General features: G+C 41.8%; 1 protein-coding gene across 1 annotated transcript in view; it reads left to right on the top strand.

Moving 5' to 3' along the window:
* LOC124805657 (venom carboxylesterase-6-like) overlaps window positions 1–10,835 on the top strand; it is a 64,465-nt gene extending 53,630 nt beyond the window's left edge. Inside the window, exons 9-10 of the mRNA XM_047266224.1 lie at window positions 9,101–9,233; window positions 10,688–10,835. Coding sequence (XP_047122180.1) covers window positions 9,101–9,233; window positions 10,688–10,835 — 281 coding nt within the window. The remainder of the gene's footprint in view (window positions 1–9,100; window positions 9,234–10,687) is intronic.
* The last annotated feature ends 1,700 nt before the right edge of the window (window positions 10,836–12,535 follow it).

Genomic DNA, 12,535 nt, shown 5'->3' with positions numbered 1-12,535 from the left:
TCGAGAAGGTACCAGTCTGATTTAAGTTGCCGCAAGTTAAAGTAGTTATCGAATGGTACCGCTAAATAACCTCCGTCAGAGTACATAGGGCGATTCATGAAGATATGAAAATATCTTAATATGTTATTCTACAAGTAAAACTAAAGAAAAAATGAGGTTAAAGCAAAGCACGATTTCCATTTATTTTGTTGTTATTGATCCGTTGAATCTAATAAAAATGGTTGAAATCGCTCTAAGCACTATGTGACTTAACATCTGAGGTTCTCAGTCCCCTAGACTTAGAGCTACTTAAACCTAACTAACCTAAGGACATCACACACATCCATGCCTGAGGCTGGATTCGAACCTGCGACCGCAGCACCAGCGCGGTTCGGGACTCAAGCGTCTAGAGCCGCTCAGCCACAGCGCCCGGCAATCCAATAAAACATGTTCCAGACGTGCATCTGCAGTAGTTTTACAGAACATCCAGATAAGCAAAGACATAGTTTCGTAAAATTTTTAATTTATTAACTACTTAGCCCAATTTGGTTTTTAAATTCCATACAATGGCACAAAATTTTCAACAGAAGTTGTAGAGAATTTAATTTTGAGTAAATGATGGTAATAACGTTAGCTGAAACTGTGTGAATGTGTCAGAGAATTTGCTTTAATTAATGCCATAGCACACGTGAATTCATGTTAAACCGTAAAAAACAAAGCTCAGTGTTAAGGAAGTTGTACTGTGTACATACAGTTTCACAATATATTCAATGCATTTAGCTGCACGATTATGAACAGATTTTTATGCTCGTTCCAGTTTCATGGGGTTGTTCTTAATTTTGTATGTTGCTTTCATAATGCGAGCAAGTAATGCCTCACATGTATTGACTATGTCCTTATAAACTATGTCTTTCATCCATCATCACACATAAAAATCCATTAGTGTTAAATAGGGCGATCTGGATGGCCACAGTCATGTAGCACCACGACCAGTCCATTTCTAGGGACAATGTTCATTTAAATGTGTAGTAACGGCGTTGGTGAAGTGTGGTGGCGCGTCGTCATGTTGAAAATACATTTTCAATCGCGTAGCAAGTGGAACATCTTCGAGCAAGAGGGCATTTCTTCTTGAAGGAATTGTAAGCACGTTTCACCAGTTAGACGTCCCGGGAAAACGAATGGTCCAATAAAGTGCGTGTTGATTACACTACACCACACATTTATGGTAAATCGCTGCTGGAAATCGCGTTGCACTGTTGCACGTGGGTTTGCTTCAGACCATATGTGCTCGTTATATAAACTGTGTATATCATGTCGAGTAAACTGTGCCTCATCACTAAATAAAACGTATTTGTGTAACCACCATTAGTATTTAACAAGTTGGACAACTCTATTTGTTTATGGTACGGATACAGATTATTGTACTTCAGTGTACGCCATACCTTAGTGTGTGAAATGCCTAATCGTTAAGAGATACGGTGTGTACTGGTACTCGAGCTACGTTACACAGCATCCATAATATTCTCAACATCGTCTTCACGTATCGAGCGCTCATAGTGATTATGAACACTAGAAGAGAACCTGTCTCCCGTAACTATCGAAATACTCCGCTAATGGTGCGTGCAATCGGAAACCTCCGAGTTGGATAACGACGCGATATTCGTTAACTGCTGCCGTAGCATTACCATCACATTTGCAATAAATAACACCACATTAGCGTACTCCTCTGTCGTAAATTTGAAAGGCGTCCCTATTTCATAAATAGTCTACAAACTACAATACAACAGTTACTATGTGATTTCAATTTGTACACTGTTGCTATGTTCTTTCACTAAACAATACAGAAAAAAAACTGATTTTAGGTCAGATAACGACTGAAACAGCTCACTAACGATTGCCAACAATGACACAAAAGGTCCTACATACTTAATGTAAATGAAACAAATTTACTTGTATAATAATCTTTGCTTCTCTGGATGTTCTGGAAAACTACAGCAGATACACATCTGGGACACGTTTTGTTGGATTCACCGGACCAACAACAGAATAAATGGAAATCGTGCTTTATTTTAACCACGTACAGTTTTGCGATGGCTTCATAATAGCGAAGTTGCTCAATTTTAGGCAAAATCTTTTATTATCCGTAACTCCGTAACTAAACATTTGCGGACCTATGTTTATATGAACTTTTTCCTGTAGTTTTACTTGTAGAATAACATATTAAATTATCTGCATATCTACATCTACATCTACATTTACATCTACGTGATTACTCTGCTATTCACAATAAAGTGCCTGGCAGAGGGTTCAATGAACCACATTCATGCTGTCTCTCTACCGGTCCACTCTCGAACGGCACGCGGGAAAAACGAGCACTTAAATTTTTCCGTGCGAGCCCTGATTTCTCTTATTTTATCGTGATGATCATTTCTCCCTATGCAGGTGGGTGCCAGCAGAATGTTTTCGCAATCGGAGGAGAAAACTGCTGATTGAAATTTCATGAGAAGATCCCGTAGCAACGAAAAACGCCTTTGTTTTAATGATTGCCATTCCAATTCACGTATCATGTCTGTGACACTATCTCCCCTCTTTCGCGATAATACAAAACAAGCTGCCCTTCTTTGAACTTTATCGATGTCATCCGTCAGTCCCACCTGATGCGGATCCCACACCGCACAGCAGTACTACAGAATAGGGCGGACAAGCGCAGTGTAAGCAGTCTCTTTGGTAGACCTGTTGCACCTTCTAAGTGTTCTGCCAACGAATCGCAGTCTTTGGTTTGCTCTACCCACAATATTATCTATGTGATCGTTCCAATTTAGGTTATTTGTAGTTGTAATCCCCAAGTATTTAGTTGAATTTACAGCCCTTAGATTTGTGTGACATATCGCGTAATCGAAATTTAGCTCATTTCTTTTAGTGCTCATGTGAATAACTTCGCACTTTCTTTTTTCAGGGTCAATTGCCACTTTTCGAACCATACAGATATCCTATCTAAACCATTTAGCAAGTCGTTTTGATCATCTGATGACTTTACAAGACGATAAATGACAGCATCATCTGCAAACAATCTAAGACGGCTACTCAGATTGTTTCCTATGTCGTTAATCTAGACCAGGAACAATAGAGGGCCTATAACACTTCCTTGGGGAACACTGGATATTACTTCTGTTACACTCGATGACTTTACGTCTATTACTACGAACTGTGACCTTTCTGACAGGGCCAGCCGGTGTGACCGGGAGGTTCTAGGCGCTATTGTCTGGAACAGCGCGGCTGCTGTGGTCGCAGGTTTGAATCCTGCCTCGGGCATCGGTGTGTGTGATGTCCTTAGGTTAGGTTTAAGTAGTTCTAAGTTCTAGGGGACTGATGACCTCAGAAGTTAAGTCCCATAGTGCTCAGAGCCATTTGAGTCTTTCTGGCAGGAAATCACGAATCCAGTTGCACAACTGAAGCGATACTCCGTAGGCACGTAGTTTGATTAGAAGGCGCTTGTGAGGAACGGTGTCGAAAGCCTTCTGGAAGGCTAAAAATATGGAATCAATTGGACATCCCCTGTCGATAGTACTTATTACTTCATGAGTATAAAGAGCTAGTTGTGTTTCACAAGAACGATATTTTCTGAATCCGTGCTGACTATATGTCAATAAATCATTTTTTCGAGGTACTTTATAATGTTCGAATACGGTATATGTTCTAAAACCCTATTGCAAATCGACGTCAGTGATATAGGCCTGTAATTCAGCGGATTACTCCTACTTCCCTTTTTGGGTATTGGTGTGACTTGAGCTATTTTCCAGTCATTTGGCACGTATCTTTCTGTGGCCGAGTGGTTGTATATAACTGCTAAATACGGAGCTATTTTATCAGCATACTCTGAGAGGAACCTGACTGGTATAGAATCTGGACCGGAGGCCTTGTCTTTATTAAGTGATTTAAGCTGCTTTGTTACACCGAGGATATCCTACTTCTTTGGCGAAGGAGTTTCGGAAAACCGTGTTTAATAACCCTGCTTTAATGGCACTGTCATCAGTGACTTCACCGTTGTTATCACGCAGTGCGTCTTGCCACTGGTGTGCTTTATGTATGACCAGAATTTCTTTGGGTTTTCTGCCAGATTTCTAGGCAGAATTTCGTTGTGGAAATTATTAAAATCATCTCGCATTGAAGTACGACCCATATTTCGTACTTCTGTAAAACTTTGCCAATCTTGGAGATTTTGCGTTCTTTTAAAAGTGCCATGCTTTTTTCGCTGTTCCTGCAACAGCGATCGGACCCGTTTTGTGTACTATGGGGGATCAGTACCATTACTTACTAATTTATGTGGTATATATCTCTCAAATGCTGTCGATACTATCCCTTTGAATACATTCCACGACTTTTTTACATTTACATGATCAGATCTGAAGGAGTGAAGACTGTCTCTTAAGAAGGCATTAAGAGCATTTTTATCAGCTTTTTTAAATACATATACTTTGCGTTTCTTTTTGATGGTTGTAGGTGTTACGGTATTCAGCCTAGCAGCAACTGTCTTGTGGTCGCTAATCCCTGTATTCGTGACGAAACTCACTATTTGTGCAGGATTATTTGTTGCTAAGAGGTCAAGTATGCTTTCGCAACAATTTACGCTTCGAGTGGGCTCACAAACTCAACAAAATAATTTTCTGAGAAAGCATTCAGTACAATTTCGGATGATGTTTTACGCCTGCCGCCAGCTTTAAACGTATAATTTTTCCAGCATATCGAGGGTAGATTGAAGTCACCACGGACTATAATTGTATGAGTGGGGTACTTAATTGAAATGAGACTCAAGTTTTCATTGAACTGTTCAGCAACTATGTCTTCTGAGTCGGGGGGGGGGGGGGGGGGTCGGTAAAACGATGCAAATAATAGTTTAGTCCGATTGTCAGGTATAACCTCTACCCATACTATTTCACATGAACTATCTACTTCAATTTCGCCACAAGGCAATAAATACTCCACCACCAACTGTATTTATATCTTTGTGAATGACCCTATATATTCTTGTACATCTACATTTATATTTAGCAAGCCACCTTACAGTGTGTGGGGGAGGATACTCTGTGTGTCGGTGTCCCTCCCTCCTTTCTCTGCTCCAGTCGCGTATGGTTCGCGGGAAGAGCGATTGCTGGTAAGCCTCCACGTTTGCTCCAGTCCCTCTAATTTTATCTTTTCAAACATACGTAGGAGCAGGCAATATATTGGCTGATTCTTCTGGGATTTTAACTGTAGACCATACCCTGGTACAGAACGCCTTTCTTGCAGCGTCTGCCACACCCGTTTCGCTTTAGTGCTTACTAAATGAACTTGAAACGTGCTGCTCTGCTTTGAGTCTTCCCTATTTCCTGACTCAGTGCTGACGCAGACTGATGAGCAATATACCAATATTGCTCGGAAGAGTGTTTTGTAAGCTATTTTCTATGTTGATGAACTAAAATTCCTGTGGATTCTTCCAATGACTCTCTGTCATCTGCCTTAATAGTGATTAATTGTATATGGTTGACACATTTCAAATCACTCTGTACGCATACACCAAGATATTTTATCGGAGTAACTGGTTCCAGTGACTGTTTTACTTTCATATACTCATACATCTAAGGATGTTTCTGTCTATGTATTCGCAATATGCTGTATTTGCTTACATTGCATGTCGGTTGCCAATGCACCAAGCGTCGGTCCTCTGCAGGTCTTCCGGGGTTTCGTTACAATTTTCTAGCGTTGCAAACTCTCCGTATACAACAGCATCAGCCACAAAAGCATCATGGATCCTTCGACGTTATGTAGTAGGGAATTTGTATATACTATGAAAAGTAATGGTCGCATAACACTCCCTCGTGGTACGAGCGAAGTTACTATTATGTCTTAAGACATCTTGTTGTGGCTGGGGGCATCCAGTTTGATGAAAGTCTCGCTGCCGCTGAAAAAGGCTAATAAAGGCGCCTTAGTAGGACGGATACGACGGTTCTAGGACAGAACACACACACACACACACACACACAATGAAAGTAACACAGAATAGTGAATAGTAATACACAACTTTGGTCACGCTGGTTGCAGCAGTTATTTAATGTAGGTTTAGCTCATCTGCCCTACGTTGACTACAGTTCCATGAACACAAACTAAATAATGCCCCATGAACTGAAGTCGAAGAAAACTAATCTTCTGTCTTGATGTACTGTTCAGAGAACAGTTCCAGACTAACAGTTCTTAGGTAAATCTCTAGGCAGGCGTTCTCTCTCCATACAGGACGATTCTATTCACCGGTCTGTTTCTGCTGAAGGCTAACCACTGTCTGTTTATCTGCCGCTGTTTCTATCTCATTCGACGACTTGATGACGTGAAGACAGAACGACTGTTCTGCATGAACTCCCTGACAACTTCTGCTCGCGCACGGTACGGCAAGAAAAAAGGAATAAAAGTGAGATAGTGTTAATACTTTCATCCTTCTTTACCTCCTCCGAATTACTGCAGATGACGTGTCACTGAGCGCATTTGAACTGTGCATGCAGTACACGTGAGATGCCTAGTAGTTTCCACTGCACTGTGTGGAATACATAAGTTCTTGTACACTTCACTAACCTGCTGTCTTCATGATGATGATGTTCCCAGCGCAGAAAACAGTACGCAGGTCGTGGATTCTTTTTCTAGAGGCTGAAATTAACTTCGCAAGGAACTGCTGCTACGAATAAACTATAACTCATTAGGGGTGCCACTCGCGTTTTTATTGATATAGAGACGACAAACTATTCTTGATCACAACGTATTGAACATATCTTTCCACAGTCATTATATCTGGCTAAAATAACAAAAAATACATCCTGCCACAGACAACACGTCTGTACCTAGCGACGGTCGGAACTGTAGTAAATAAAGTTGCAAGAAACAAATACTGCTGTAACAGACAACATGTCTGTCTACTAGAACGGTCAGAACTGCAGAGCCGGACTGCCCGAGACACTTCGCGCGCCAAGCCAGCAAGGCGTGACCCGAACGCCACCGAAGTGCATCGGCAGTAATATCGTCAGTCTTTTGTTTTAGTAATACTTCGATTTAATAATTTTGAAATGACTGATAGCTGGCTGTTGAGAGATGTTTATTTAAAAAAATGAAGTAATTTGGATGACAGGTTTAATTAATAATAGCAACTATACTTTAACGTTTTGGCGCCCTACCGCCGAACACAGCAGCCAATCACAGAGCAGCAGCATCATGGAGGCGGTCTTTCTCACGGGAATGGTACCGAATCTAACATCTGTCACCGGTACCTCATCCCACATTGCGTCATCTCTATGCTCCTTGCATCTCTACTGCCCTGGAAATAGCTTCCTGGAGCCTAATATGATGGCTGAATAAGCCAGAAATATTACAACGGTCACCTAAGCGTGCGTCTGTCTTAACTGTTGGCGCTGCTGTTCCAAGCCTTGATTCTCGCGGCCAGCGGGACTGGTTTCCGCGCAGCGACGTTACCGCTGCGCATGGACGTCCACGGTACTTCTGGTACCACCAGTCGCAAACTCTTCTTGTGCGGTTTATCAGTACATCACACTTCTCTCCGTTTACAATGACATGCTGCGTTCTGTTTTCCAGAAACTCTTCAATCCAGCCACACTATTGGTGTGATATTCCGTATACCCGTATTTTGTTCATTAGATGGCAGTGTGGAACTGTACCGAACTTCTTCCGGATGTCAAGCAACGTGGCATCTGTTGGGGCGTCTGTATCTAGTGCTTTCTGGGTCTTGAGTACGAACAGAGCGAGCTGAGTTTCAAATGATCGCTGTTTTTGGAACGTATGTTGATTGCGGTCTCGCAATACGACAGTGTAAAACATATTTCAAAATTTTACTTCTGACCGGCGTCAGTCCCCTATAGATCTGCAGTACACAGCTGCTAGAAGAGGGGCAAACTCCTTAGCATACTCTATGTAGCATCGAACTGGTATACCGTCAGTGCATTGTACTTTCCTTTGTTGATACAATTACAGTTGCTTTGAAATCTTTGTGTCATCAATTACAATTTCAATCATTTTTCCGTTCGTGTGACAGATTAAAGGCGGAACTACTCCTCTGTGAAAACATTTTTGAGAAAGACGTACTTCAGTTTTTTCTGTCATCCTCTCTTTCAGAGCCATTATGGTCAGAGGGACTGGACTGACGGCTACGATCCTCTTTCTGTTTTAACATAGCACCGAAACTTCTTAGGCTTACTTATTCTTTTCCTCATCCTTATTACATCGCGTTCAGATTCTGTACATGTCTTTTTAAAGATTGTTGATTTTTTTTTCAGAATAATGAATGTGCCCATGTCACTCGTGTCCAGTCTATCTTACCAGTAGATGTTCCGATCGAAATGTAAAATTTTGTTGTTATTTATTTCTAGTTTAAGGCAGCTGTTAAACTAAGTGTCCGATATTTCTCGCACTTGTCGGCTCTTGCTATCTTCGGGATTGTGTGGATGATATTTCTCCGTAAATCTGATGGTATATCGGCAGTCTCATACGCTCTATACACAAATGTAAATAGTCGTTTTGTTATAATTTCGCGCAATGATTTTAGAAATTCTGATAGAATTCTATCTATCCCCTCTGCCTTATTTGATCTTAAGACTTTTAATGCTCTTTTAAATTCTAATACTGGATTCCCTACATCTTCTATAACGTCTCCCGTTTCTTCTTCTGTCACGTCATCGGACAAGCCTTTCCCCTCATAGACGCCTTATGTGTACTCTTTCCATCTATCCGCTCTCTCCTCTGCATTTAACAGTGGAATTCCCTTTTTGTTGTTAATGTTACCGCCATTCCAGATATATTGAGAGATTAATCTCAATGCTTCTATAATAAATAAATGGGACGTACTTTTCGTTGTATGTTCCACTGAATGTACTACCTAGCTTGGTTACAGAGAAGTTCTTGCAACTTTTAAATGTCACGTTCACAATTCCCTTTCTAAACAATTAGTGCTGCATATTGTTTTTGGCTTTAAAATGTCATTCGACTTGCAAACCGTCCCCATTTTTCCTTGCAATGCCAAAAAAAGAAAATAAAAATTACAATACACTTCAACTATATCTACTAGCGCTCATCTACATTAATCTACTTCCAGGTATGATACATGCTGGTGAAACAACGTTTCTGTTTGCGGGTGGCTTATTTAAACCAGACACAGACCCTAATTCCGACGATGGGAAAGTGTCAAATCAGTTGACAACACTGTGGACAAATCTCCCAAAATACGGGTAAGTACGTCATTAAAACTTAGCTTTAGCAGCCAATTACAGCTTGAAAAGAGTGTCGATTAGACGCACTTGTAATGTTACCACCAACTAATTGATATACACTGTATGAATAAAAAGTTAAGCACCACCGATAAAAGTCAGACGTCAATGTAACTTCGTACACCTGCGCACCTTTGGCGGGTGGGTGAATGATTACGGCTGCAGTTCTCTGTGACAGGTAGAACTGCCACCAGAGAGTGGCCTAGTAAGGCACATAAGTGGCGTGAACGGTGTCGGTTGTTAAATAGTCACTGTTAAATAGTCACCACGTGCTGGTCCGAGAAAGCGTTATCAGCATCCATGGTGGGTCTCCATTTTGCGTCCGGTCATTTCATGCACTATCCGAATTTATGCGCCATTCGGATGTGACAGTGGACGCATCTGCGCATGCCGTCCGAGAGTAAATAATGGAATCCCTGACCATTCCGTGTTATTCTGGACCATTTGTCGGAGACCAGCTCCAGGATATCAAAGACCAGTTAAGACAATTATGATATCCTTATCTGCACAATCAGTGCAAACACCTGGACCATGGAGGGAGCATCGTTATGCTGATAAGTGGCCTCATAGAGCCGAGCTCTCCTTATATGTGAATCTCGGTATATATAAACTGACAAAAAGAGAGGACAGGTTGACAGAACATGTGTTAAGACATCACGGAATAACCACCATGGACTAGACTGAGGTGTAGACAGTAAACGCAGTTTAGGAAGACAGATATTAGAATATGTCCAGCAAATAATTGGGGACATAGGATTCATGATGAGGTTAGAGCGGGGCGCACGCAACCCGTCGGAAGACTGATGACCCAAAGAAAGTACTCTTGGACTGTAAAATTCCATTTCGTTTCTTCTTTCTCTTCTGGCGCCTTCAGATGTGTCAGGCAGAATAATTTTTGTACTTGCATACGTATGCCACTTTGGCAGGCCTCGGTTAAATCTCCTGAACGTGGGCCTGGTAGTCTGAAACAGTTTATAAAGAACAGGAAGTCAAGCATTTAACCATCGAATGACTTCTGACGGACTGCTCATCCGATGAATATGACACTTTACTGTGTGTCTGTCACAGCTTTCTGCACTACCACTGCCTTCCTTTCAGACGTCACTTAGCTGCCACGTGCAGACGACGCTTACTAATCGCAGCGCCGTTCACTGGTATGCAGCACTACCGAGACATCCAAGCATCATCTTTGGAGGCATCGTCTTTATTCGTTCGAGCTTTGGAAGATTTTGTCATTTCTACCAAATCTGTGAAAAATCAGATTTATTTATTTAATTAATTTTCTCAAACACCAACCAAATCGAGTCATTTCCCAAACGCTTAAAAATTAAGTTTTAAGTTGCCGTTCACTGTTATCAGCGTTATTGTAGCAATTACGCACAGTGTATCACAAAACCGTTAATTTTGTCTTCCAGGGAGCCTGCGCCTTCTGGAAATCCAATGGTCTGGGAAAGGTTGACGGCCAATGCCACCAACTATCTTGATATGAAACTGGAATTTGTGACACGTCAAGACATGCTCAAGGAACGGATGGATTTCTGGAGAGGAATATTAAATTTGTAATGGGTTACACGCTTTAATATTTTGTGTCATGTACTGTTCAACGCAAAATAAAAATGGCTTCTATTTAATATGTCATGGCAACATCAGTAGCATTCTGCACGCAGCATACCGTGTCTGCTCACCATACTTCTGCCAAGTGGTCGACGGAATGTTTGTGATCATTATTTTTGGGTTTGGTCTTTAACATTGCATACGACAACCGTACCATTTACATCATGACTTTAGCACAATTCGGCAACCTGAAGATGTTCTACGAACAAAACTAGTAGTAACACAATAAATGTGTGGTAATACAGCTGCGACTGTTCTCACTAACCACTGAAATTAGTATTAGTTCAGCTGTGGTGCTCAACTTGACGAAGACTATTGCATTTCACATTCTGTAACACAATTTCTGTAAAGGACGGTTAAAGTGGTGCTGCTACTGTCAGTAACTTATTACTCATAATCCTACAGTATGTGATAAGTACATTGTGTCCTCAGAGTCTTTCACAGTGGTATGCTTCAATAAAATCTTATCGGTTTACAAGCCGCGTCACTTCGAATAAAACACTCGAGCTTTCGATACCTGCTTCCGCCACCGTCATCAGGACTTAAAATCGCTGACTGCCGGGGCTGGCACGGTTTTCTTCTCAGATAGGTGGAACAGCAGGAACTGGACCTTTTCAGAGGGGGGTGAAGTGAAGTGACGCATGTGACGCGTGTCGGGCAGCAAATAACAGCTACTTCCCACTGCGGAATCGAGTAACGTCAAGCGGCATGAAGAGAGACGTTTGCCACTCCTGCTTCCCCCTAAGCTTCAAAGCCTCCGTCTTTGCTTTCGCTCGATAACCGAAGCTGACCCCTAAGCCCTACTAAGTCTGTACTCCTGGTCCTGTTAAAGTTGTTGCTGTATATTCTAATTTCGGCCGCTTCTTCCGTGACAGAATCGCAAGATGATGACGTTTGAGCCAGCGCTCTGTTCTTTCCAAACTGCATTTCATTTCCGTTTTCTAGACAACGTTCAGCCATGGCCTACTTCTTATGTTACTCTTGTTTAACACGTTGTGAGTGCTCTGCACAACGCTTAGTGACAGTGGGAAGTGTTCGTGCTGTGTAAATGCTACCATATTCACAATGGACACCATACACGCCAGGAACCCGAATACATATGTTGACTTCAATGGGGTGTAACATGTCTTGTATCCCAGGGTCGGGGCGAAACACTGGTCTCAGTCTATGCCTCTTCAGCACGCGTTCTACGTTCCTAGTCGTTGCTCCACAGTAGGGAATAAATACAGCTGGCTTGGCCTCTTTCCCTAATCGGATCTTTCGTCAGTTCCACAAATCTTGCGTGTTACATTGAGGGAAGTCAATACCTTACCTCGAACGACTCCATACTCAGTTGGTAGTGGCTGCATATTCTAACTGTAACAAGAGTTATGGTCAATAGCTGGATGAGAGGTAGAGCAGCAATTTCAAAACCTGGTTTAAAACGCAACAGGAAAGGTTCGTAAACCAAACTCAAAATGTTTGTAATTTCACTCAGAACTATGGAGTGAAGTTTCTCAGTAGACGAGTAAAGACAGTGACAGTGGAGATGAACTTTGTGCGATTTGCCGTGAAGTTCAGGTGCAGCAATCAGGGGCCAGACAAAGGTAACGTGAATCCGAAAAGGCGAGATATCATTTTTTATCTATAGGCATGCGAACATAGGATCA

Source organism: Schistocerca piceifrons, chromosome 7 (assembly GCF_021461385.2).
Source record: "Schistocerca piceifrons isolate TAMUIC-IGC-003096 chromosome 7, iqSchPice1.1, whole genome shotgun sequence".
Classification (NCBI taxonomy): Eukaryota; Metazoa; Arthropoda; class Insecta; order Orthoptera; family Acrididae; genus Schistocerca; species Schistocerca piceifrons.
The sequence above is the reverse complement of the archived record's forward strand: the minus strand, read 5'-3'. Positions and strand labels throughout refer to the sequence as shown.